The sequence below is a fragment of the Mus caroli genome, unplaced genomic scaffold (genome assembly GCF_978045245.1).
Source record: "Mus caroli unplaced genomic scaffold, Mus_caroli_1 scaffold_1, whole genome shotgun sequence".
Taxonomy (NCBI): domain Eukaryota; kingdom Metazoa; phylum Chordata; class Mammalia; order Rodentia; family Muridae; genus Mus; species Mus caroli.
Genome location: NW_028227256.1, coordinates 131,835,093 through 131,859,787, shown reverse-complemented (window position 1 = coordinate 131,859,787; position 24,695 = coordinate 131,835,093). Strand labels below are relative to the sequence as shown.

The 24,695-nt window shown below is 47.7% G+C and overlaps 1 protein-coding gene across 1 annotated transcript; it reads left to right on the top strand.

The window, feature by feature from the left end:
• The first annotated feature begins 1,438 nt into the window (after positions 1-1,438).
• On the top strand, positions 1,439-21,755 carry Rnpep (arginyl aminopeptidase). Its single transcript, XM_021158679.2, has 11 exons — positions 1,439-1,947; positions 6,986-7,126; positions 8,075-8,223; positions 11,993-12,109; positions 12,702-12,937; positions 16,207-16,320; positions 17,126-17,238; positions 17,433-17,541; positions 19,062-19,286; positions 20,252-20,394; positions 21,335-21,755. The coding sequence occupies exons 1-11, from the start codon at positions 1,501-1,503 to the stop codon at positions 21,491-21,493; spliced, it is 1,953 nt and encodes a 650-aa protein (XP_021014338.1). The 5' UTR covers positions 1,439-1,500; the 3' UTR covers positions 21,494-21,755.
• The last annotated feature ends 2,940 nt before the right edge of the window (positions 21,756-24,695 follow it).

The following is a 24,695-nucleotide window of genomic DNA, read 5'->3' as shown; positions in this document are numbered from 1 at the left end:
GCAGTCAGTGCTCTTAACCACTGAGCCATCTCTCCAGCCCATAGTCCCTATTTCTATAACCTCGAGAACCTTGTCACATTCTGAGCTACCTAAATTGTATGACCTTCTTTTTTCTTTAAGACTGAAAAGTGCCGGGTGTGGTGGCACATACCTTTAATTCTAGCACTCGGGAGGCAGAGGCAGGCGAATTTCTGAGTTCCAGGACAGCCTGGTCTACAAAGTGAGTTCCAGGACAGCCAGGGCTATACAGAAAAACCCTGTCTCTACAAACCAAAAAAAAAAAAAAGACTGAAAAGTTTCTATCCCTAGGAAATGGCTACACTTAATTTCTTCATTTGTTGCCTCTGCAAGGCACTGTCACAGAAGAGAAACAAAATGTAGCACTGTGTCCAGCTCAAACTGAGCCACACAAGGAAAATACAAAGAACATGCAATGGGCGACTAAGCATTTCCATGCGTGCAGGGATGGGGGTGTAGCTCAATGGCAGAGTGCTTGTCTAGGGTACTTAAGGCCCCACATTTGATCTCCAGCATTGATAAACAAATATTATCTAGGAAGGGTGTAATCCCATAACTCCTCAAGCTGATGTAGGATGGCTATTTTGAGACTACCTTGGGCTACATAGTAACACAATAGTTTTTTAAAAAGTTGCATGATTTCAATAGCTAAGGAGTTTAACTAGTCTTAATGAACTCATTTAAAAATCTAACTTGAGGGTAGAGAGATGGCCCAGCGGTTGAGAGTCCTTGGCTGCTCTTGTAGAGGACCTGGTTTGGTTCCCAGCATCCAATGACAACTTATAAGGTCTGTAGCTCCAGTTCCAGGGGATCCGACTCTATCTGCGGGCACTAGGCATACGCGTGGGCAGAACACCCATCCATATTTTTTAAAAAAAAAATTAAAAATAGAAACAACTAAATTTGAGTGGGAACATATGGGTATATAACAATCACAAAACGTCTCTGGTCCTGACACAAAAGCGTTAAAGATCTGCGTGCCTGGGGTTGCGGGTGTGTGTGTGTGTGTGTGTGTGTGTGTGTGTGTGTGTCTGTTTACTAAGCATGCTAGACATCTTCCTTGACGGAAGAACAGCATTACAACTCCTGTTTTACAATTCATTCAAGATGTCACACATGCCCTAATGGCTGGCCTAGTGGAGAGAGTGAGTGAAATTTCAAACCCAGAGCCTTACAATCCAGGTTCTGGTCCCCTGCATCCTGCAGACTGCTTAGAAGATGGGGAATTCTCAAGGGTGACCTGGAACTAGGGTGACCCACCACACCACCGACTTCGGTCTCAGGGTAGCGGAGGAACCTGTGTGAAGCAGGAAGAGGGGTTGTGTGCCACAAGGGAGGGGACAGCCCCAGGGGGTTAGGGGCTGTGGCCGCCCGAATACCTCGGAGGGCGGGGCGCATGGTGGCGCGTCGCCTCGAGGCGGAGCCTGCCAAGACCCGAGGAGCGACCGGCCTTCCTGGCGGGTGAGCAACCGCTCAGGAGCCATGGAGAGCGGCGGACCAGGCAACTACAGCAGGGCGGCCCGGCGGCCACTGCACTCGGCCCAAGCCGTGGACGTGGCCTCGGCCTCCAGCTTCCGCGCCTTCGAGATCCTGCACCTGCACCTGGACCTGCGGGCCGAGTTTGGGCCTCCGGGCCCGGGTCCGGGGAGCCGCGGACTGAGCGGCAGGGCGACGCTGGAGCTGCGTTGTTTGCTTCCCGAGGGCGCCTCGGAGCTGCGGCTCGACTCGCACAGCTGCTTGGAGGTGACGGCGGCGACGCTGCGACGGGGACAGCCGGGAGACCAGCAGGCGCCCGCGGAGCCCGTGCCTTTCCACACGCAGCCCTTCTCGCACTATGGCCAAGCCCTGTGCGTGGCCTTCCCGCAGCCCTGCGGTGCCGCCGATCGCTTCGAGCTGGAGCTCACCTACCGCGTCGGGGAGGGACCCGGGGTGAGTGCGCGCGGGGTGCCGGGGCCACCAGCCTCTCCCAGCCCCCTTGGCCAGCCTGCTGCTCCTAAGCAGCCCAGAGATGGAGAGCAGGAAACCTGGCTCTGCTTCAGCAGCTTCCGCGGGAGATCCCCGTGCCCCTACTCTCTTCCCCAGCAGCCGGCTTTGGATTCCTGCCCCCTGCTCCCCATTCCGGGGCTCGAACCTCTCCAGCCGGTGCTTTGTTCCTCCTACCCGTCCTTCCTTCCTGCCTTCCTGGTCTCTGTCGGGATTATTTGCCTTAGATTGCCCTGCCTCTCCTCTGACACACACGTGCTGGACCGACTTGTCCGCTAGCCTCTGTGTCTTTTCAGGATGAGAAACTTGCTACGCAAACTTTGCTTTTTGTTTTGTTTTATAATTCTTCTTGCTGGAGCTTGGACAGTGTTGGTTAATTAGCTGGATGCTGACAGGGTCCTTTCATGTGCTAGCAAGCCCTTTTGGTTCCACAGGTTAAAACAGCCCGTGAAGCATTTTTACTTCCTCCTTTGAAATCCTGCTATTGACTTAAACGAATCCGAGCAAAAATGGGAATGTGTAATTAGAGTACTCTGGACTTTATAATAATTCAGTCTTCTCAATAACGGTTGGTTCTTAAGTCTTAAGGTTTTCAGAGTTGGACGAATATTGGAAGTTACGGTAACTATTCATAGCGGACATTTGTAAGAGTGACAGCCTTAGGCTGGGTTACAAGGTTCACCAAAGCTGTTGGCAGACTATTGGAGCTTGCTTATCCAGCTAACAGTTCCCCTTTACTGACCCAAAGAGCACTTGACTTCCTCCTTTGATTGGAGGAATAAGCGAGCCTTTCGATAGAACTTGTTGGGAAACTGAAAGCACCGTGGTATAACCTAGCACCAAAAGCAAAGCCAAGTTCCCTTCGGTGCCTGGGGGGAAGCTGTACACTGGGAAATATCTTTGGTTCCTCTGCTATATTTTGAGTCCTAATTTTCAGTAGGAGCTAGAAATTAAAAAGGATTGGAAAATTAAACCCTCCCTAAATTTGCATACTCTAAAGTTGTCAAAGTTAACAACAGAATCTATTTTGAGTTTGTAATCCTCCTGCCTCAGCTTCCTGGGTGCTGGGACTCCTGGCAGTGTGCCATCATGTCTGGCCCGTATCAGGTGCCTAGGTTTAGACTTTCACCGGATGTTGTCAAGCATTTAGACAAGTGCCTTGCACATCTTAGGAAACCCTGCTCATTATCCTTCCACTATCTTTTTGTTCGTTTGTTTGTTTGTTTGTGTTTGTTTGAGACAGGGTTTCTCTGTATAGCCCTGGCTGTCCTGGAACTCACTTTGTAGACCAGGCTGGCCTCCAGCTCAGAAATCCTCCTGCCTCTGCCTCCCGAGTGCTGGGATTAAAGGCGTGCGCCACCACTACCTGGCTCTTCCACTATCTTTAAGTTAAAGAGCAGAATCAATTATTGTCCTTCAAAACATCATGGCTGAGGCCTCTCTCTAAAGGGTTGCCCTTTGGACTACAGAGATCTTCACTGAGGACATTGGCGTGCATTCTTTTCCCATTGCAACCATTCTGATGAGCGCGCTCGCTCAAGCACTGCAGCGCCTTCTCCCAGAATTCACATGGGCGGTAGTGCCCAGGTTTCCTCGTTTCCCCGTTCTGTTTCCTTCACATCATTTAAGAACAAACGAAGCAAAAACAAACAAAACTCCGTAAACAAAGATGGCGGAGGGATAATGTACAGGGTTTCCTAAGATGTACAAGGCACTTGTCTAAATACTTGACAGAATTTGGTGAACTTTCTCTCTCTATAAACGCCCGATACCAGCTAGGCATGGTGGCACATTGCCCGAAGTCCCAGTACTCAGGAAGCTGAGGCAGGAGGACTACAAATTCAAAATAACAACCAAAGACAGATTAACGGCATAACTGGGCACAGCTCCTCACACATCTTCCACGATTTCCATTTCCCTGTTAGCATCTGGTCGGTCAGCGCTGGCACACACCAGCTGTCAGGATAACAAGGCTCCACAGGCTTTAGCGGCATCTTAGTTTTTTTACCTACTTCCTTTCCTGATTCATGAGCCCAGGCAAAGCAGCATATTGTAGCTAGCTGTGTAGCTGCCCATCTTTGAGTTTGTCAGGCTTTCCTTGTTTTTTGTTTTGTTTTGTTTTGTTTGTTTGTTTGTTTTTTATAACTTTGACAGTTTGAAGGAGTGCTGGTCAGGTATGTTATAGAATGCTCTTCTACTGAAAACTTTCAGATGTTTTCCCAATAACTACATGATTAGACTGGAATTGTACATTGTAAAGGGGAAATTCAGAGGTGAAGTGTCACTTGGACCACACTGTATTGAGTCAATGTATTAGCAACATGTCATCTGAATGTTGGGGTTGACCTTGGTCACTCCACTACATTAGTATTCTTCAGCTTTTTCTACTGTGTCACCTCCTGCCTTCCACACTACATTGTATTTATTGGAAGGCTAATTACATTTATTATACTTGAGCAAAAACAGGCAAAGAAAAACTCAATATCTAATGTGGCTTTCTTATGTATCTTTAGTGTCTTACTGTTGCAGGAAATATTAAAATAGAGCCACGTTGCCGCACTACTGCAGGCAACTCTGCCCTGGCGTGTCCTGCCGGGCTACTCTGCCCTCCAACTCTCTGGCGGGGCAGAGCTCCCAAGTTCCCTTTGATGCCATGCCAGCCCCATGCACCCGCCCACTCTGTCTCTAGCTAGTGCCCCACAGAGACTAATCGCTGTGTTCCCAGCTCTGGTTTGCTTGTCTCTGGCTCTGCTAGTTCCTTCTCAACCATAAACTCCTATAATCGGGGGTCCCACATACCAGTAACCAAGTAAATCAAAAAGCTTATAATTAACCAATCGGATTTATGTATCAACAAATTCTTTTTTTTTTTTTTTTTTTTTTTTTGGTTTTTTCGAGACAGGGTTTTTCTGTATAGCCTTGGCTGTCCTGGAACTCACTTTGTAGACCAGGCTGGCCTCGAACTCAGAAATCCGCCTGCCTCTGCCTCCCAAGTGCTGGGATTAAAGGCGTGCGCCACCACGCCCGGCTCAACAAATTCTTTTTTTTTTTTTTTAATTTTATTTATTTATTATATGTAAGTACACTGTAGCTGTCTTCAGACACTCCAGAAGAGGGCGCCAGATCTCATTACAGGTGGTTGTGAGCCACCATGTGGTTGCTGGGATTTGAACTCTGGACCTTCGGAAGAGCAGTCGGGTGCTCTTACCCACTGAGCCATCTCACCAGCCCTCAACAAATTCTTAATTCATAAGATGCTAATACAATAATTTCAGGACCAATTGATAATGATAAAAGCTGCCCAGCAGGCTGGAGAGATGGCTCAGAGGTTAGGAGAACTGACTGTTCTTCCAAAGGTCCTGAGTTCAAATCCCAGCAACCACATGGTGGCTGACAACCATTTATAATGAGATCTGATACTCTTTTCTGGTGGGTCTGAAGTCAGCTACAGTGTACTTACATATAATAATAACTAAAATAAATCTTTAAAAAAAAAGCTGCCCACCTAGATTAGACAAACTATCCCAATTATTCTAACCTTTATGATATCGTAACTGCCTGTGGCTATTTAAAGCCATGCTGGCTCAGGTTCTTCCTGTTTGTCTGCCTCCATCTTGGCTTTTTTTTTCCTCTCCTGAGAGGCTTTCTGTCTCTGCAACTCCTAGCTCTGTCTCCCTTTTCCCTGTCCAATAACAGGCCTCCTGCTACATTAATATTTTAATGTAATTGGACAGGGAAAATCCTGTCACACCTTCTGCCTACTCCCAGAGGCTATGCAGTTCCTAGAACCTGCATCCAGGCCTGCCTTTCCTCTCTCACCTGCTAGAGAAAGGCTTCTCTCTTTCCTTCTAACATCTGACTCTTGCTTGCCCTTAAAGGTCTGACCAGACACTTTTTTCTTTTTAATATTTTATTTATATGAGTACACTATAGCTCTCTTCAGACACACCAGAAGAGGGCATTGGATCCCATTACAGATGGTTATAAGCCACCGTGTGGTTGCTGGGAATTGAACTCAGGACCTCTGGAAGAGCAGTCAGTGCTCTTAACCTCTGAGCCATCTCGCCAGCCCTGATCAGACACTTTTATTTCACCTATGAAACCTTCCTGGAATAGTGTAACCTGTCCTTCAATTTTAAATGGGTACATATTCATACAAACACACATGAACAGTTTTACCTACGTTGTGTATGTTTTCCTTTTGCTACAGGCAGAAGTAAGGTTGGTGTCTTCTCGTGATAGAGCCTTGATTGTCTTACTGATAGACTTCAACTCCAGTCATAACCCTGAGTCCTCAGAAAGGAGATCTGGAGTAACTAAAAAAACTACAGTTGTGTCTTGGAAACAACTGGTGGTTGAAAGCCAGCTTATGACTAAATATCCTTGCACTGCAGATAGGCTCTGGTATACCAGAAACTGAGATACACCAGGACATCTCACCATACCTGTATGAAGGCAAGGTCTCTGTCCCCCTTCTTCTGGGCTTTTCTAAAGAATCACTGGAAGAAATACCTTCAAAGAGAGATCCAGTCTACCCAGATATGGGAGAGAATAAGAGTCAACTTACAACCTGCATGAGTGAGCTAATCACCTCATAAATATTCATTACAAAATAAAAGCTGGGCACTGCATGTGCTACATTAAGATCCTTTCAAAACAAATAAACAAGCAAATATCTAACTCTGGTTAGATGGGAAACTGCTACAGCCAGAAGGACACAGAATCTCAGTCTGAGGTTCTGATTTGATTCTGAGATACCCATGGGATACAGTGGGAATGCAGTATCTGCCCTGTGATGCGGGCATGAGACCATAGCCTGTTCCAGAGTAGATTAAACACACACTAGGACAGGACAGTCAGGGACAGAGTGACCATCAGAAAGGTCTTAATGATTATGAAATGTCCTGAAAATGTCCCATGTCAGCCAGCTCCTTTCTCTGTTCATGATCTGTCTGTTCTGAAATGCCTCTCTGTTCTCTCTTAGGTTTGCTGGTTGGCTCCCGAGCAGACAGCAGGAAAGAAGAAACCCTTTGTCTATACCCAGGGTCAGGCGGTCTTAAACCGAGCCTTTTTCCCTTGCTTGGACACTCCAGCAGTGAAATGCACGTATTCGGCTCTTATTGAGGTAAGGCGATTTAATTTAGTATGCTTGCCCTTGAGATTATGAATGAGAGATGGCTCAGCAGTTAAGAGCACTTCTGCTCTTCCAGAGGACTCTAATTTAGTTCTTAGCACCCACATCAGGTGACTTACAACTGTCTGTGACTCTGTGCACGGGGTCTAGCACCTCATGGGCACCTTCATTTATATGCACATACCTACATGCGCATGCACAAGCTCGTGCATGTGCACAGACACACACACACAATTAAAACATAATAAAGTAAATGTTGTCTATAATCCTTAGGAGGCAAAGACACAAGAATCATGAGTTCAATGCCAACCTAGACCATCTAGGCAGACCCTTTCTCAGAGAGAGATAGAGACAGAGAACATACCTTCAGACCCATCAGGTCCCAATCTGGTTAGTAACTTACTACATCCATCCAGTAGAATCTCCATGTGCAGCTATTGTTTGAGCAGCATCTTACCATGTAGCCTTGGTTAGCCTGGAACTCATGATGTAGAGCAGGCTGTCCTCAGATGCTCAGAGATCCTGAGTACTGGTATTAAAGGCATGTGCTACCAAGCCTCATCCATTGACAGAAATTTTACACAGTCCAAATCCCATCCGTGTATGCTTTTGAAGCCTTGTGTTCTCCGGGATGGATTCTGAGTCATCATCGTCACTGTTCAGGTTTTTGATCATACTATTCTTCAAGTTAGACAGAGGAGGCCTTTTTTTTTTTTTTGCCAGGCATGGTTATGTAATTCAAGCAGCCAGAAAGAGGCAGGGGGACCATTGAGAGTTCCAGGTCAGCCTGGTATGCACAGCAAGTTCCAGGTTAGTTAGGGCTGCATAGAAACACTTTGTCTCAAAAAGAACAAAGCATAGACAAACATGCAAAGAAGGCTTTCCGGGTGAGGTTTTTCCCTGGGTGAGGTTTCTTTCCCATGCTCCCTCTGTTGCCAGGTTCCAGATGGCTTCACAGCTGTGATGAGTGCAGACACCTGGGAGAAGAGAGGACCAAATAAGTTCTTCTTCCAGATGAGCCATCCCATCCCCTCCTATCTGATAGCTTTGGCCATTGGAGATCTGGCTTCAGCTGAGGTTGGACCCAGGTAAGAAACACTCGATAGGCAAGGTTGGATTGACCTCCAGAGGCAGTGGTCCTGCTAAAATGGCTCTTGGAGGCAGTGTGGGATCTGTCTTCAGATGCCGAGTAGGTTGGCAGAGGTTCTCTCTTCCTCTTCCTCCTTCCCACCTCTCCGTTTCCTTTCGTCATGTCTCAGCCATGAGACTGCCGGTCCTGCTGGTACCGCGGCAGTTGCTGGAGCTGCAGTGGAGTCTCTTGGTCACGTGATGTTGGTGCTCAGGTGGAAGTTTACAAGACTGATCTTGACTAGTAGCTGAGTACTAAGTTGGCACTGTACAGACCTCAGTGCCAAAACCCATTTCTTCTAGCACTGAGTTCTGCAGATTAGCAACTTGGATCTCATTGCATCCTTTTAAAGGGAGAAAGACTGACTGTCCTTTCTGCCGGCTGCAGGTGCCTCAATCTAGACATATGCTGTCATGATGCTAAGCGGGTTTAGTGGAGGCAAAAAGGTATTTTGTACAGTTTCTAGAAACAAGAACTTCAGCCATGAGCTGGGCACAGTGGCACACACCTGTATCCCCAGCTACTAGGGATGCTAAGACAGGAAGTCTTAAGTTCGAAGCCACAGGGGGCTGTATAGAATAAATAATCCTTTCTAAAGCCAGAATAGATTTTTCAGATTTTCATATCATCTCTCTCTTAATCCTGCTGTGAAAGGGTCAAAGCTTGGACTGCACAGTACAGGCGCCTTTCCTGGCTCTCGTGTTGTTCCTTAGCTCAAGTTTTATCACAGGGCTCCAAAGAACTCTAGTAGCATCAAGAATTAAGTTAGCTCCTAGGTATCAGATAGAATAATAAGCAGAATTTCATTGGTACCTGCTTTTAGCACACACATTCAAAACACCACTAGTCCTGATTGTTGTTATTTTGCTGTGCTTGGGGTCAAACCCAGGACCTTAAGCATGCTAGACAGGCACTCTTACCCTGAGCTATATCCCTAGCGACATGTTAACTTATTCCTAATAGACAGGGAGTTCATCTTTGCCACCAGAGGATTTTTACTCTGATTGCAAGATAAGGAAAGGCCTGTGGTTTGAGGGTGTATTTGTCCTAACAATCATTCTATTTGCAAAAGTATGAAGTAGACTATGTGGTGTGTACACCTTTGATCTCAGCACTCTGAGGGCAGAGGCAATAGGATCTCTGTTTGAGGCCAGCCAGGACTGCACAATGAGACCCTATCTTCAAATAAAACAAGATGGTGTATGAATTATAGTCATATGCTATCATAATGGCAATGGAAAGATGTCAGAATCCATACCATATGACAGAAAGCATATCATAAAATATTCTTTTGAACCCTCCATAAGAAATTGACTCAAGCCGGGCGTGGTGGTGCACTCCTTTAATCCCAGCACTCGGGAGGCAGAGGCAGGAGAATTTCTGAGTTCGAGGCCAGCCTGGTCTACAAAGTGAGTTCCAGGACAGCCAGAGCTATACAGAGAAACCCTGTCTCGAAAAACCATTAAAAAACAAACAAACAAACAAACAAACAAACAAACAAGAAATTGACTCAAGGGCTGGAGAGATGGCTCAGTGGTTAAGAGCACTGACTGCTCTTCCAGAAGTCCTGAGTTCAATTCCCAGCTACCACATGGTGGTTCACAACCATCTGTAATGGGATCAGATGCCCTCTTCTGGTATGTCTGAAGATAGCTACAATGTACTCATATCCATAAAATAAATAAATCTTAAAAAAAAAAGAGAGAAAAGAAATTGGGGCTGGTGAGATGGCTCAGTGGGTAAGAGCACCCAACTGCTCTTCCAAAGGTCCAGAGTTCAAATCCCAGCAACCACATGGTGGCTAACAACCATCCATAATGAGATCTGGCGCCCTCTTCTGGAGTGTCTGAAGACAGCTACAGTGTACTTACATATAATAAATAAATAAATAAATAAATAAATAAGAAATTGACTCAAAAGCATGTCAAACATGGTAACACGGTCCGTTTAACTGGTGCTGATGGTGGTTTAGGGGGTGTAGCTCAGTTGATAAAATGCTTGCCTTGCACGCAGAAAGCTGGGGTGGTGGCACAGTGCTGTAATCTCAGCATTTACAAAGTGGAGGCCAGAGGATCCCAAATTCAAGGTCCTCCTCAGCCACATAGTGAGGTAAAGGGCAGCCTGAGTTATGTGAACCCCTGCCTACAGACAAACAAACAAACAAACAAATCAAAAAATGTAAAGAAAGTAGTGATGACAGCTTCTTTATCCCCCTGTCAGGTGGCCATCCCTTGTTCACAAAAGGGCTTGTGCTGTATGTTAAACATGAGAGTTTCCTGGCACAGTATGCTCCTATCCCAGGTCCTGGGTAGAAGGCAAGAGGGTGGAAGCCAATAGTCATTGGTATATGATCCCTCCTAATTGTTACCCAGACTCAGTGAGGCTGATAGTATTTGTATCCTCTTGTGCAAACCCCAGGTGCAGGCCTTGGCTTCAGGAGTCCCTAATCCTGGTGTCAGCTCATCCTTGGAGTCAAGTGGCCTTGGCCTACTCCCTGGCGCTCTCAGCATTGACTTTCTGTTTGATCATATCTTCCTGATGGTGGGTGGTATCATTTCTCTCTCTTCACTTCTGATTTCCTGTCTTTAGTCTTTGGTTGGTTGGTTGGTTAGTAGGACCAGGGTCTTCCTATGTAGCCCAGAATGGCCTCCAACTCTCTCAATCCTCCTGCCTCAGCCTTCCACGTGCTGGGATTACAAGGCTTCAGTAAAACAGCTCATTGGATAAAGGTACTTGCCACCAAGCTTGATAATGTAAGCTGGATCTTACACAGTAGAACTAGACTTCCCCACGCACACACATTGTGCCATGCACACGTTTGCACATGCACATCATACATTCACATAAACATAATAAAAATATATATGCTGACAGGAGCCTGATACTCTGCTCTGTCAGATCCTGACCAATACGGATGCAGATGCTCGAAGCCAACCATCGGACTGAGCACAGGGACCCCAATGGAGGAGTTAGGGGAAGGACTGAAGGAGCTAAAGAGGCCTTATCTGGCATCAGTGAGAGGAGAAGCCCTTGGTCCTGTGAAGGCTTGATGCCCCAGTGTAGAGGAATGCTAGGGCAGTGAGGTGGGAGTGGGTAGGTGGGTGGGGGAGCACCCTCATAGAAGCAAGGTAAGAGGGGAATGAGATAGGGGGTTTGCAGAGGGGAAACTGGGAAAGGGGATAACATTTGAAATGTAAATAAATAAAATATCCAATTTTAAATATCCAATAAAAAATAATAAACATAAAATTTTTAATGCTGGTATTATAGATGTGTATACCACCTTGTTTACTATTTCTTAATTTTTATGAAACATTCTAATTATAAAAAGTTGAAGAGGCCATCTGTAAACACGCCTGTTTTGCTGTACTAGTTTTATTTATACATGGGCTTATTTTTGCTTGTTCTAGACCACATTTTAATTTGTGTGTGTGTGTGTGTATGTGTGCACATGTGCATGTGCTCACACACATTTGTGCACGGTGTGCATGTAGAGATGAGAATAACTTGCAGAAGTCACTCTTCTCTTGGCAATAGGTTTTCATACCCAGGTGTGACGCACAGCCTCTTGGGGCTGAGCAAAGAAACTGATCTTGTCTTCTCTGTGAGAGTGGCTGGCCACATGGCCACATTTCATTGGCTCAAATATGGGATGAAGGCTAGTGTTCTATATGTGGTTCCCGTGGCCGAAGCAGTCTCTGAGCATTCTTCTGCCTCTCTGTGCTTAGGAGCCGGGTGTGGGCGGAGCCCTGCCTGATTGAAGCTGCCAAGGAGGAATACAATGGGGTCATAGAAGAATTTCTGGCAACAGGAGAGAAGCTTTTCGGACCCTATGTTTGGGGAAGGTGTGGTATCAATTAATGGATGTGTTTTGTGAACCAAGTAGCTGTTTTGCACACTCCCGGGCCTCTCTCCCTTCCTCTGTCTCCTAGAGCAAGGCTTCCTCATCCCAGAAACGCAGGAAAGGAGGAAGCAAAGAGGAAGGGATGGGCCAGGCTCCTTGAGGCTGCTAAAGGGATCTGGAAGGAACAGGTTTTTGAAGTCACTAAAATGCGCTGCCAGGCTCGAGGTGGGGAGAGTGAAGAAACTTCAGGGCTTTTGTTAGCACGCCTTTCCTCTTTGTGGGAAGTTACCTTAAAGACTTCAAGCTGCAGGCTTGGGGATACAGGCTGGTCCTTAGGACCCCAAGCTGGCCTCTGAGGTGTAAGTGTGGTGGAGCATGCTCACAGCCAATTTGGGAGAAGAGCAAAATGGGGCTCAGCTGCCTTTCAGAGGCGAGCGTGAAGGCAGGGATGCTTCCTGAAGCACCCAGAGGCCCAGGCTTCATCTTCAGCAAGGGCTGTCTATTTAGTGGCTGCAGCTGTGGGTCTGAGGAGGACAGGGAGGTGAGGTCTGCTCTGGAGAGTCAGGGCCTCCCTGACTTCAGTTTCTTGGCAGGTATGACTTGCTCTTTATGCCACCATCCTTTCCATTTGGAGGAATGGAGAATCCTTGCCTGACCTTTGTCACTCCGTGCCTGCTAGCAGGGGACCGCTCCTTAGCCGACGTCATCATCCATGAGATCTCCCACAGTTGGTTTGGGAACCTGGTCACCAATGCCAACTGGGGGGAGTTCTGGCTCAATGAAGGCTTCACCATGTATGCCCAGAGGAGGATCTCCACCATCCTGTTTGGTAAGGTGCCATCCTTCCAAGCACCTGGCTTCATTCTTAGCGCCATCTGCTCCTGTGGTCTCATCGTGTGGGCATGAAGGGAGGCAGGACTTACACTGAAAACTGGGTTTTTTTTTTTTTTTAAAGATTTATTTATTTATTATTATATGTAAGTACACTGTAGCTGTCTTCAGACACACCAGAAGAGGGCGTCAGGTCTCATTACGGATGGTTGTGAGCCACCATGTGGTTGCTGGGATTTGAACTCTGGACCTTCGGAAGAGCAGTAGGGTGCTCTTACCCACTGAGCCATCTCACCAGCCCCGGGGGTTTTTTTCTTTATTCATTTTTATTGTGTGCATGCTTTGCCTGCATGTATGTATGTTCAACATGTGTGTGCCTGGTCCTTGCGGATGTCGGAAGATGACATCAGATCCCCTGGAACAGGAGTTTCAGGGGCTGTGAGATGCTACGTGGGTGCTGGAATCAAAACCAGTTCTTCTGCAAGAGCAGTCAGAGCTCTGAACCTCTGAGCTACCTCTCCAGCTGCTTTTAATTTTTCTTTTGTTTATATTGCTTGTTGTTGTGTTGCTTGAGACAGACCTCACAGAAGGCTGGCCCTGAATTCACACAGATCACCTGCCTGCCTTGCCTTCTGAGTTCTGGGATGGAAGTTGTGCAGCCACCATGGCCAGCACTTTGGGGCTTTTTTGAGACAGGTCTTGGGCTGAGGATACAGTTCATTTGTTCAGCTGGCAAAGTGCTTTCCTGGGTTCAATCTCCAGTACTGAAGGGCAGGGTTCAGGCAAGTTCTTGCTATGCAGGTTCTTCTGGTCTGGAACTCACTATATAGATCAGACTCCTATATAGCCACTATATAGCCAGGTCAGACTCCCCCCTCCTGCCTCTACCTCCTAAAAACTCAATTTCTGTACATGAGTATGAAAGCTCAAACATCTCTAGGTTTGGTTTGTTTGTTTTTCTTTTGAGACAGGTTCTCACTGTGCATGCCTGGCTGGCCAGGGACTCACTATATAGACCAGAGATCCACCTACCTGTCTCTGCCTCCTGAGCCCTGGGATTAAAGTCATATGCTATATCATTCCTTGCTCTCATCAATGGTTTTAAACTAGCTTGACAGTAGTATTTAAATTTTTTAATTCTCAAAAATAATTCAAAGCATTAAAGAAAGAAAAGAGTTTAAAATTTTTTCATTAAATGTAATAGGGTTTGAGCTGGTAACATAGCCCGTTAGGTAGAGTGAGTGCCTGAACAAGGCTGAGTATTCAGTACTGAGGCCAGGGTGGGGTGGGGAGTAGCTCAGTGGTTGATGCCTAGGATGCATGGGTCTCTGGGTTCTGGGGCAGACATTAAAATGGGCATGATGGTGCATGCCTGTAATTCTCACTTTCAGAAGGTCGAGGCAGAAGAATCAGAAGGTCGAGGCTAGTGAGGCCAGCCTGAGCTACAGGAGACCCTGTCTCAAAAGGAAAAAGAAATGCTGTGACAATTATACACACACACACACACACACACACACACACACGTCAGTGCATACCTCAGAAGATTTCAGTAAGAAAGACTATTAGAAACATCATCACTGCCCTGGAGGTGCTGGCACATGGCTTTGATTCCAGCACTCAGGGGGTAGAAGACTGATCTCTCTGGATTCAAGGCTAGCCTGGTCTACAGAGCAAGTTCCAGGACAGCCAGGGTTGATAGAGAAATCTTGTCTTGAGAAAACAAAACCAGCCGGGCAGTGGTGGCGCACGCCTTTAATCCCAGCACTTTGAGGCAGAGGCAAGCGGATTTCTGTATTCAGGGCCAGCCTGGTCTACAGAGTGAGTTCCAGGACGGCCAGGGCTATACAGAGAAACGCTACCTCGAAAAAACAAAAACAAAAAAGAAAAACAAAAACAAAAAACAAACCAAAAAAGAAAAACATCACCTCTGGGTCTGAACATGGTAAAGATTTTCAGTGTGTGTTATCCTTTTCGTCCCAAATAGTTTGATCAGCGCTGTACTCTTACTAAAAGTGAACAGAGCAAGATTTTGTTTCTGAATCTCTTAACCAGCCATAAGAATCCTGTGGCAAACTGGGCATAGTGACTCACAGTTGTGAGTCCTTACTTAGCACTGGGGAACTAAAGCAGGAAGGTCACAAGTTTGAGGCCAACCAGGGTCATATAGTAGGACCCTGTCTTAAAAAAGGAAAGACAGGGCTGGAGAGATGGCTCAGTGGTTAAGAGCACTGACTGCTCTTCAGAGGTCCTGAGTTCAATTCCCAACAACCACATGGTAGTTCATAACCATCTGTAATGGGGATCTGATGCCCTCTTCTGGTGTGTCTGAAGATAGTGACAGTGTACTCATATAAATAAAATAAATAAATCCTAAAAAATAAAAAAGGAAAGACCACATCCGGTAGGGCATGGTGCCTGAACTGACTTCAAGGCTAGCCTGGACTACATAGTGAATTTAGCTTAGCAGAGCTTTAAAGTACTAGAATCCCATAGCACACTTTTATTTTCCCATTGGGCAGAAGAAAAAACTGAGGCCAAGGGAGGCTCAGAGTCAGAACATGTAGTGAGTGGCAGAGTCAAAGTGTGTGTCTGTATGCACACACCACAGTGTTTGTGTGGAAGTCAGAGACCAGCTTTCTGGAATGGCTTCCTTCCTTTTGTACTAACCTTGGTGATTGATTGGAGGCACTAGGGCTTGGTGCCAGGCTCCTTTACCCACTGAGCCACGCCACTGGCTCCCAAGGTACTGTCTTTAAAGCTAGGGGGAAATGTAAGGGACAGTTAAATTTTTTTTTTCTTTTTTTGAGACAAGGTTTCCTATGTAGCCCCAGATGGCCTGTGTAGACTGACCAACCTTAAACTCACAGGGATCCACCTGCCTCTGCTCCCCCCTGACGGTAGATGAGTCAGGACCTGTGCCACCACGCCCAGGCTAGGTGTTTGGCGTTTTTGAAGATGACAGTTTCTTTTGCACACAGGATCATCCGAGGAAAACTATTTTAAGTTTCATAGAGACTAAGTTGTTACCTAAAAATAAAAACACATTCATCATGGTTGACAAGGAAGGGTTCCCCTAGTCCTGATGGGACAGAGCCCCACAGTCAGGTTCACCAGACCTCCGAGAGCTAGGGAGGGGTTGAGTCATGTTCTGTGCCACTCTGAGAGGTAATGCCGTTGAGCCTCAGACCACAAGAGGACAGCACAGCGCCTCTGTCAGGGGAAATGTGGACTTGGTGAATTTGGGGTTTATGGTTTGTTTCTGGCCAGGAGCTGCTTACACTTGCTTGGAGGCTGCCACAGGGAGGGCTCTGCTGCGTCAGCACATGAATGTCTCCGGAGAGGAAAACCCACTCAACAAGCTCCGGGTGAAGATTGAACCAGGTCCAGAAGGCTCCTCTGTCTTCCTGTCCCCCTGACCCCCACCCCAGTAAATTACTCTTGGAGCCCCAAGTTAGTCTGAGCCACATGTTAGAATGCTTTTTTTGAGTGGTGGGCCACTATAGTACTCTGGCCATCCCCTGCTCTGTAAGCCGACTGAACACAACCATTTCAGCCACTAAGTTCTTAATGACTTGGCCGTGGCTTTTGTATAGCTGCTCTCCTGTTCCCCTGTTCCTCTTGTCCCAGGAACGAGGCTGGTAAATCATGCTAGCTTCATGTTACAGAACCAGGCAGATCCAGTGACTTGCCCAAGGTCATGCACCCGTCAGCTCTGGGCTTCCTGCTTTCTAGCATTTTTCTTTAGTTTCACGTGTGACTAACCTAAAACCCTTTTGTGCAACCGAAGCATGTGTTCTCTGATGCCACTGACTGTAAAATGAACTTCTAGTACATTGGTGATTAGCTTAAGTCTAGGACAGTTGTAAAAACAACATCGGGGAGGTTGACTGTGTAGACGGTGACCAACCAGACTCAAAAGTCTGAGCATGGTCCACCTTAAGAGGTAGTTAAGGCCCTGCCCAAGGAAATGTGCTAGCCCCTTTGAACCACTGGTCTTCCTGACCCTGTCTTAGATCCATAGTTACTGACCCTCTGCTATCACCTTTGGGAAGGACTATCGGTGGCCTAGAAACCTTCGCTGTACCGGGAAAGGTGTAGTCGGGTCAATTCCAACAGTCAGTCTGTAATCTGAAGGCAGAGGGGGTGCGTACAAACACTCAGTCCTGTCTGCTCTCTCCCCTGTCAGGTGTGGACCCCGATGACACCTACAATGAGACCCCCTACGAGAAAGGTTACTGCTTTGTCTCATACCTGGCCCACCTGGTGGGTGATCAGGATCAGTTTGACAAGTTTCTCAAGGTACAGTCAACTCTCCATGTGGGGAGAAGGACGAGGAACAGGTAAAGCAGCTGGGCCAGAGTGCTAGGGTAGGGGGAGGGGGCCCAACAGCAAGAGGTAAGGGGTCAGAGAGGGACTGAGAGATGGGGGAAGGGGGGTCTGTTCCTCAGGGCGGCCAGAGACAACAACAACAACAACCATGTCCCTCCTCACAGGCCTATGTAGATGAGTTTAAATTCCAAAGTATCTTGGCTGAAGACTTTCTGGAATTCTACCTGGAGTATTTCCCTGAGTTGAAGAAGAAGGGAGTAGATTCCATTCCAGGTAAGCAGAGAAACTGGGCTGTTTGGCTTCCAAGAACTCAGAGAATGAGCAAGATGAGACAGGAAGACATGGCGTCATAGGTTCCTGGTGAATCGCTATTTGGAGAGACAGCTCAGGACCCCAGGCCCTGTTCCACAGAATAATAACTGGCGGCTGGGTGGAGTTCCATGGTCCAGCATATGCCTAGTGTATACAAGGCCCTGGACTCAATCCCCAGAAAGAGGGAGATGGAGAGAGAGGACAGAAAGAGAGAGAAGACAGACTTCAATTTCCTGAATTGGCAGTGTAGTTCAGTTGGTAGAATGTTACTTGTCATATATGAGGACCTGGGTTTGACCCTCTGCACCAAAACATAAAAGCAAATGAAAAACCTCTTTTTAAGGTGAACTGAAGCGCTTTGGAGTCCGAGGCAGCCGATAGCCATAACTTTAAGACCAGCCTGAGTTTTATGTTCAGTTCAAGTCAAAACAAACAAAATAAAAAAAAAACCTTGGCACGACTATAACCCCAGCTTGGGGGAGGTGGGGACAAGAGGGTCTGGATAGAGAAGCCACCCTTGGTTCCAGTGAGTTCAAGGCCAGTGTGTGGGGGCTTCCTGAGACCTTACAGAGAACCAGAGGCAGGCTGACTTCTTGACTCTTCTCAGAGTGTTGTGGTGACCTCTGCTGCCCAGATTAGAAGCAGGACAGGAAAAAGGGGCCCTGAGCTCATGGTGAGGTCTCTCTGAATCCTGTAAGCAATGGGAAATCCTGGCCATGCCCCGATGTCAGCAGGGAGGTGCTACTTCCTCATAGAGCAGAAAAGATGTCCCCTACGTGGCCCAGACAGTCCCTTAGTTAGCCACACCCCTTGTCGGGACGTGAACTCTGAATCACTCTGGTTGGTTTGGCGAAGTCAGTTTCAGCTTTGGTAGCACCTTGTCCTGCAGTTGGTTGGAGGCCTTGATTTCAAGGTCATGGGTCTAAGGAAAATAGTTAATAATTACTGAGTGCTTACTGCACACCAGGCAGGACACTAAGCTTTTAATGTATATTTGCTCATTTAATCTTCGCAACTGTCAACTAAGGTGGGGCCTAGCACCCCCACCTTACAAACAACCGAGGCGCCAAAAGGTAAAGTAACCCTGCTTGTGGCCTCCCAGAGCCTTTGGCAAAGCTAGGATAGGAAGCTGGGTGGCCCAGGCTTGGTCCCTGGTGCTGTTAGGATAGGGAGAACAGGATGCACTTGACTACAAAGGTGGCTGTCACCTGATGACAGAGTGCTAATTTTAAAGCAAAAACCAGTTTCACAGTAGAAACAGGCATTGTCCAGTCTTACTGTGAGCGCCTCCAGATGCCACCCCAACCAGGACCCCGCAGATGGGGAAATGGGGCGTGCAAGCTTAGGAGACCGCTTGGACATGTTGACTGGTGGGAGAAGCCACCCTTGGTTCCAGTGTGTGTGGGCTTCCTGAGACCTTGCCTCTGGAAGACAGAGAACCAGAGGCAGGCTGACGTGCCTTCTTTTCTTTGACCTATGAGGTTTTGAGTTCGATCGATGGCTGAACACCCCTGGCTGGCCCCCCTACCTCCCCGACCTCTCTCCTGGGGACTCACTCATGAAGCCAGCTGAAGAGCTGGCGGAGCTGTGGGTGACCTCAGAGCCAGACATGCAAGCCATTGAAGCCGTGGACATCTCTACATGGAAGACCTACCAGCTTGTCTACTTCCTAGATAAGATCCTGCAGAGGTCTCCTCTCCCTCCTGGTAAGGATAGTGGGTTACCTCCTTGTCACACTGAATCCAGGCTCCTTGGGTGCACAGCTTCATGTCAGAGGTCAGAGGTCGATTCAGAGAAGGGAGGCTGAGACTTCACAAGACTATGCCATCAAAACGGTGAAGGTTACATGGACAAGTGGCAAGATCAAATTAACAAAGCCTGGCATCCATCAGGGCCCTGGTTATGCAGGGCCCTCTGTAAACTCTGTTTCTGTGAGGCCATTTAATCCCCAGGTAGCAGAGACTGTATCAGAAAGGCACCAGTAACTGACACAATTACTAAAGGGTTGGGCTAAGATTTCAACCTAGTCACCAAAACTCTTATTTAAAAATTACTTTAAAGATTTATTGAAGTATGTGTGTGTCTGCCCCGTGTGTGAGTACCCACGGAGGCCAGAAGAGGGTATTGATACCCTAGAGCTGTGGTCGCAGGTGGTTGTAAGCCATCTGATGTGGATGCTGGGAACTGAACTGAGGTCCTCTGGAAAAACAGCGAACACTCCCAGCCACTGAGCACTCCCGAGCTCCATCATCTGACCCATTGATACTTTGTTGTTCCCCAGTCAGAAATAATAGTCATCAAATCCCAGTGAGAGTCACCTCTCTGGGCATAGGGGGTTTTCATACTAAGAATAAGTAACTGCACATATTCAGATTTCAAAGCTGGATCCAAATTTGTTAGTATAATGGTAGGAGAGAACTCGAGGAGAACAGAGTCTGGAGTAAAATTAAGGGGAGAGCCTTAGAGTTAAAGTGCTCGTGGTCTGAGAGCATCACCATGCCAGACACATGAGCAGAATGCATGTGAGAGGTGAGTGGTAAGGGAACCTCCTGAAGGTTTCTGCAAGTGCTTTCGAAGGGAATGAGGGCAGATACTCACTCAATGGCCTCAGGAATGAGACTTCTGGGCTTTTCAGCCGGCCATCAATAACCCATCACTCTCTCTTTTCTAGGAAATGTGAAAAAACTTGGGGAGACATACCCAAAGATTTCCAATGCTCAGAATGCTGAGTTACGGCTCAGATGGGGCCAAATCATCCTTAAGAATGACTACCAAGAGGAATTCCAGAAAGTGAAGGACTTCCTGCAGAGCCAGGTGGGTAGTTACATCCCTGGTCCCCTCAAAGGCTGTGGACCTCCATTATCATACCTGAGGTCTTCCTGCGGGAGAGCCATGGGAGAGCCATGTGGGTCTGTGCTTCAGAGGAAGTGGGTCTGGCTTCTGAGGGACCCTCCTAATCAGGCTGGTGCTGGTGGTACTCCGGGGAGCTTCATCCTGCGGGAAGAGAAAGTTGCAAGTTTTTGGACATCGGGTTTTTGGTGAAACCTAAGGGATGAAGCTAGTTAGAGCTAACCAGAAGCAGGAAGAGAGCACTGGGTAATATGAGGACTGGTCATGCCAAAGAACAAAGGCGGGGAGTGAAGGGCAAGGTTCTTGTGCCAGCAGATGCCTGTGAGAGTGAAAGGCTCTCCGATGCACTGGGCATCCTCAAACCCACAGCAAGGAGGAACCAAGTGGATCCAAAGCCATGACAGCTTCTTCTGTCTGTCGTGGAGTCTGTGTGGAGAGGGAGGGAAAGGGAGGCCTGTGGGAGGGGTCTTTGAACCCTCTGGCCTGTTGCCAAGCCTCTGGAGCTCCTGAGCTTGCCCTGCAGCTGCCGCACAGTGATGTGAATTTTGGCTTAATTGCAGACGGGATGGACCTTACATGGCCCTGGGTTTTGGCTGTCATTGTTTTGGTGACTAACTGCCTTCCAACTTTCCAAAAGTTTGTAGTCCCATTCTGTCAATTGTCATTTGCACTCGTAGATGGTCCCTCGTTACCGTGATTGGAGGGTCACACTTGACTTATTTCCCCAGGACCTCCTCCACGCCCTAGAAGATGCCAAAATCAGTCCTTCTCACGGGAAGCGCTTCATTCCCCTGCTCTGACCCCCACACCCTCCTTGCCCTCAGACCATGGTTGCAGTTGGAGGAGGAGGGGCTGGGTAGACCCACTGAGTAAGCTACTGAGGACGGGTGTCTGTTTCTTACAGGGAAAGCAGAAATATACTCTGCCTCTGTACCACGCCATGATGGGTGGCAGCGAGATGGCCCGGACCCTGGCCAAGGACACCTTTGCCGCCACTGCTTCCCAGCTCCACAGCAACGTTGTCAACTATGTCCAGCAGATCCTGGCGCCCAAGGACAGTTAGAGGCTTCGCCTGGGTGGTCCCTACCTCAGAAAGGCTTCACGGGCTTCCTGAAGAATTGCTCCTTCCCAAATTCATGTTCTCACGCCAGTGCCCCGGAGCTTCTGTTCTTTGGGTTTGGGTCTCTGCCCTGGTGGCAGCTTCTGGTCTAGAGAGTGCTAAGAGTCCTAGGAGGCCTCCCGTGCTCCCCCTAGCCCAGGCTGCAGAGAGTAAAATATCATTCTTTTTCATTTTAAATAAATGTTTTTAAGCAAGAAGTAGATAAGTTGGAGTTATAGAATGACTCATTTATTGTTATTTATGTTTAAGAAACGGTGTGTGTGTGTGTGTGTGTGTGTGTGTGTGTGTGTGTGTGTGATGCACACGTGGAGGTCAGAAGACAACTTGTGGAAGTTGCTTCTCTTGTACCACTAGGTGGGTTCCAGAGATCAAGCCTGGGTCACCAGCCTAGTGGCAAGTATTCTTACCCATGAGGCCACCTCACCAGCCCTGGGTTTTTGTGGTTTTGTGAAACTCATTATGCAGTCCTTTCTGGCCTGGAATTCACTATGTGAACCAGGCTCAGACCTGTGGTGAGCCTTCTGCCTCCTGAGTGCTGGGGTTATATGCAGGAGCCAAAGTCACCGTTGACGTTATCCTGCTGGCGACCCTCTGTGTCATATGTGCATGGTTGCCTGCCCACAGAGGAAGAGGGTGTTCTCCCCTTCCTCCGTCCCCCCTCAGACCCCTGGGGCTTTGCTAGGCCTCCCCTGCCCCAGATCCTCCCTAACTGTGGTAATGGGTTGGGACTGGCAGAGTCTGCTGAGTGACTACTGTAGCTGAACTCTGATTTCCTGGTTCTACACGGAGGTAGAAGCAGTCAGCATCTTGGTTTGAGAATGGGAATGACAAGAGAGCGTGCTAAGATAAGTTTAAGTTGTCTTTCCTAATCACAGGGGACTTTGAGCTGGTCCCCATCTGGCTTCACCTGTCCCTACACAAAGGTGGAGACAAAGCTGAGGTTCCATCTCTGACAAAGCCAGGTGGGAAGCAGGACGATGCCTCTGCCTCACCAACAGAGGCAGCTGTGAGCTACAGGCCAAAGAGGGCCCAGGAGTGCAAGGGAGGGGGAGCTGACATTCATAGCTGACATCACAGCTGATCTTTCTCAGGACTGGCCCATGGCCTTCCTTCCCTCGCCTTCACATTTATCCTGTCAGTCCTGAGACCTGTCAATATTTTGTTTTTTGAGATAGTTTCTCTGTGTATCCCTGGCTGTCTTGGAACTAGCTGTGTAGACCAGTCCAGCCTCGAATTCAAGAGATCTGCCTGCCTCTGCCTCCCGAGTGCTGGAACTAAAGGCGTGGGCCACCACTGGTGAACTTCCACTCACAGTTTATAGCATGGGAGTTGCCTGTCCTGTTTCACCAACTGTCTTGGTTCTGCTGGAATCCTATTGGGTCTGCCTGTGCTTTTACAGGACTGGGGTTGAAGCTGTGCTACTGAGGATTAAAGAGGAAAAGCATCAGGCTCCTCCACCATGCGCCATGCTCAGCACATGCATAGGCAGGCTATCGCGCCGCAGCTGCTCCCATCATAGTCTTGGATCCTTCCAAAGCACTGACCTCACCCAATTCTTTCTCACTTTTCTCCTCCATTTGACTGTGGACGGAATCAATATTCAGGGGGATGCACTAGCTCTAAGATTTCTGTAGCTTTGTCTTTCCTGAGCGGAAGCCCCACAAAGGCAAGGGAGCTAGCTGATGGACTCTTTGTGGTCTTCTTCCTCTTGGCTCTGGAGACCCAACCAGGTGTGCTTAGGGGAAGGAGCACGTGAGTAGCCCAGAGGCTAAAAGCTGGTTCTCCCACATTCCAGGGTAAGTGACTGGGTAGAGGGTGTGTCTGCCTCAGGCTGCTTGGAGGAGGTCCCCTGAAGGGCCAGAGAAAATCCTACCCAGAGCCCTTGGCTTTCCAGCAGCCCTGACCTAGAGGAAAGGAGCCTGTCGTTCTGAGTGGATCCTATGGGGGTGGGTAGATTGTGTCCTGGGACAATGGGGTACCTAGAAGAGAAAGGAATCACCTTTCATTTGAGGTCTACCTGGGGGTCCTGTGTCTGTAAATGGGGTGGAGAGAGGAGAAGACACAGATCTTATAGCTTAGATGCAGGAAATGCTGACAGTTAAGTGTAGAGAACTTACTCAATTCATATAGCGTCCGAGGCTGTCTCCTCAGGCAACGCAAAACAAACCAGCTGGAGCCGCAAGACATCTAATGGCTTATCAAGTCCCACACCCTTGATTCTTTGCTAATTTTATGGTTTTGCTTTTGAGACAATCTACTGTAGCCTAAGATAGCCCCAAACTCGTATGTAACTGAGGCTGACTGACCCTGAGCACTGGAATTCCAGACACATGCATATCTTTTGCTGGGCAATAATCGCTCTACCAGCTGTACTCCCACATTCCAGGGTAAGTGACTGGAATCCTCACTTACTATATCCCTTTAAAAATTCCCTGAGTGGGATGGTTGTAGCCAGAGGGAAAAGGCACCAACAACTGCTTGTCGCTTTCCTAATTTGGTAGCCTGAACAAACCACTTATCAAAACAACAACTATACATCATTTCTTTTCTTCTCTCTCTCTCTCTCTCTCTCTTTCTTTTGAAAGAGTCTCACTACTATGTAGCCTGTGATAACCTAGAACTCACTATGTAGTCCAGGCTTGGCCTTCAGCTCACAGAGGTCCACTTGCCTTGGGAGTTGAGAGATTAAAGGGATGCATCTCCACATGTGTCCCACAGTGCTTTTTAAAAAATATTTTAAAAACCATGCTTACAGCCAGGCATAGTGGGCGTGCCTTTAATCCCAGTACTGGGGAGGCAGAGGTAGGTAGAGTTCTGTGAGTTGGAGGCCAGCCACATAGTAAGTCCCAGGATAGCTAGAACTATGTAAAGACCATGTCTCTAAAAAGATGCACACACACACACATATGTTTGTGTGTATGTGTGTGTATATGTGTGTGTGTGTATCTTGTTTGTTTAGTGTGTATGTGTGTGTACACTTGCACATAAAGGTCAGAGTACCACATTACAGGAGTCAGTTTTCTCCTTTTATCATGTATACAGGTCCATCCATAGCATCCTTAGCAGCAGGTATCCTTATCCACTGAGCTATCTCAGCAGCCCCACATTGCTTATTGGATGTTTTTGGATGAGGATAATTATATTA

What these genes read in the sequence shown, in the direction of transcription:
- Rnpep (XM_021158679.2), top strand. Translation starts at nt 1,501, where the DNA reads ATGGAGAGCGGCGGACCAGGCAACTACAGCAGGGCGGCCCGGCGGCCA. An exon ending in AGTTTGACAAGTTTCTCAAG is followed by an intron (nt 17,239 to 17,432) that starts GTACAGTCAACT and finishes CCCTCCTCACAG; the next exon opens with GCCTATGTAGATGAGTTTAA. An exon ending in GGGAGTAGATTCCATTCCAG is followed by an intron (nt 17,542 to 19,061) that starts GTAAGCAGAGAA and finishes TTGACCTATGAG; the next exon opens with GTTTTGAGTTCGATCGATGG.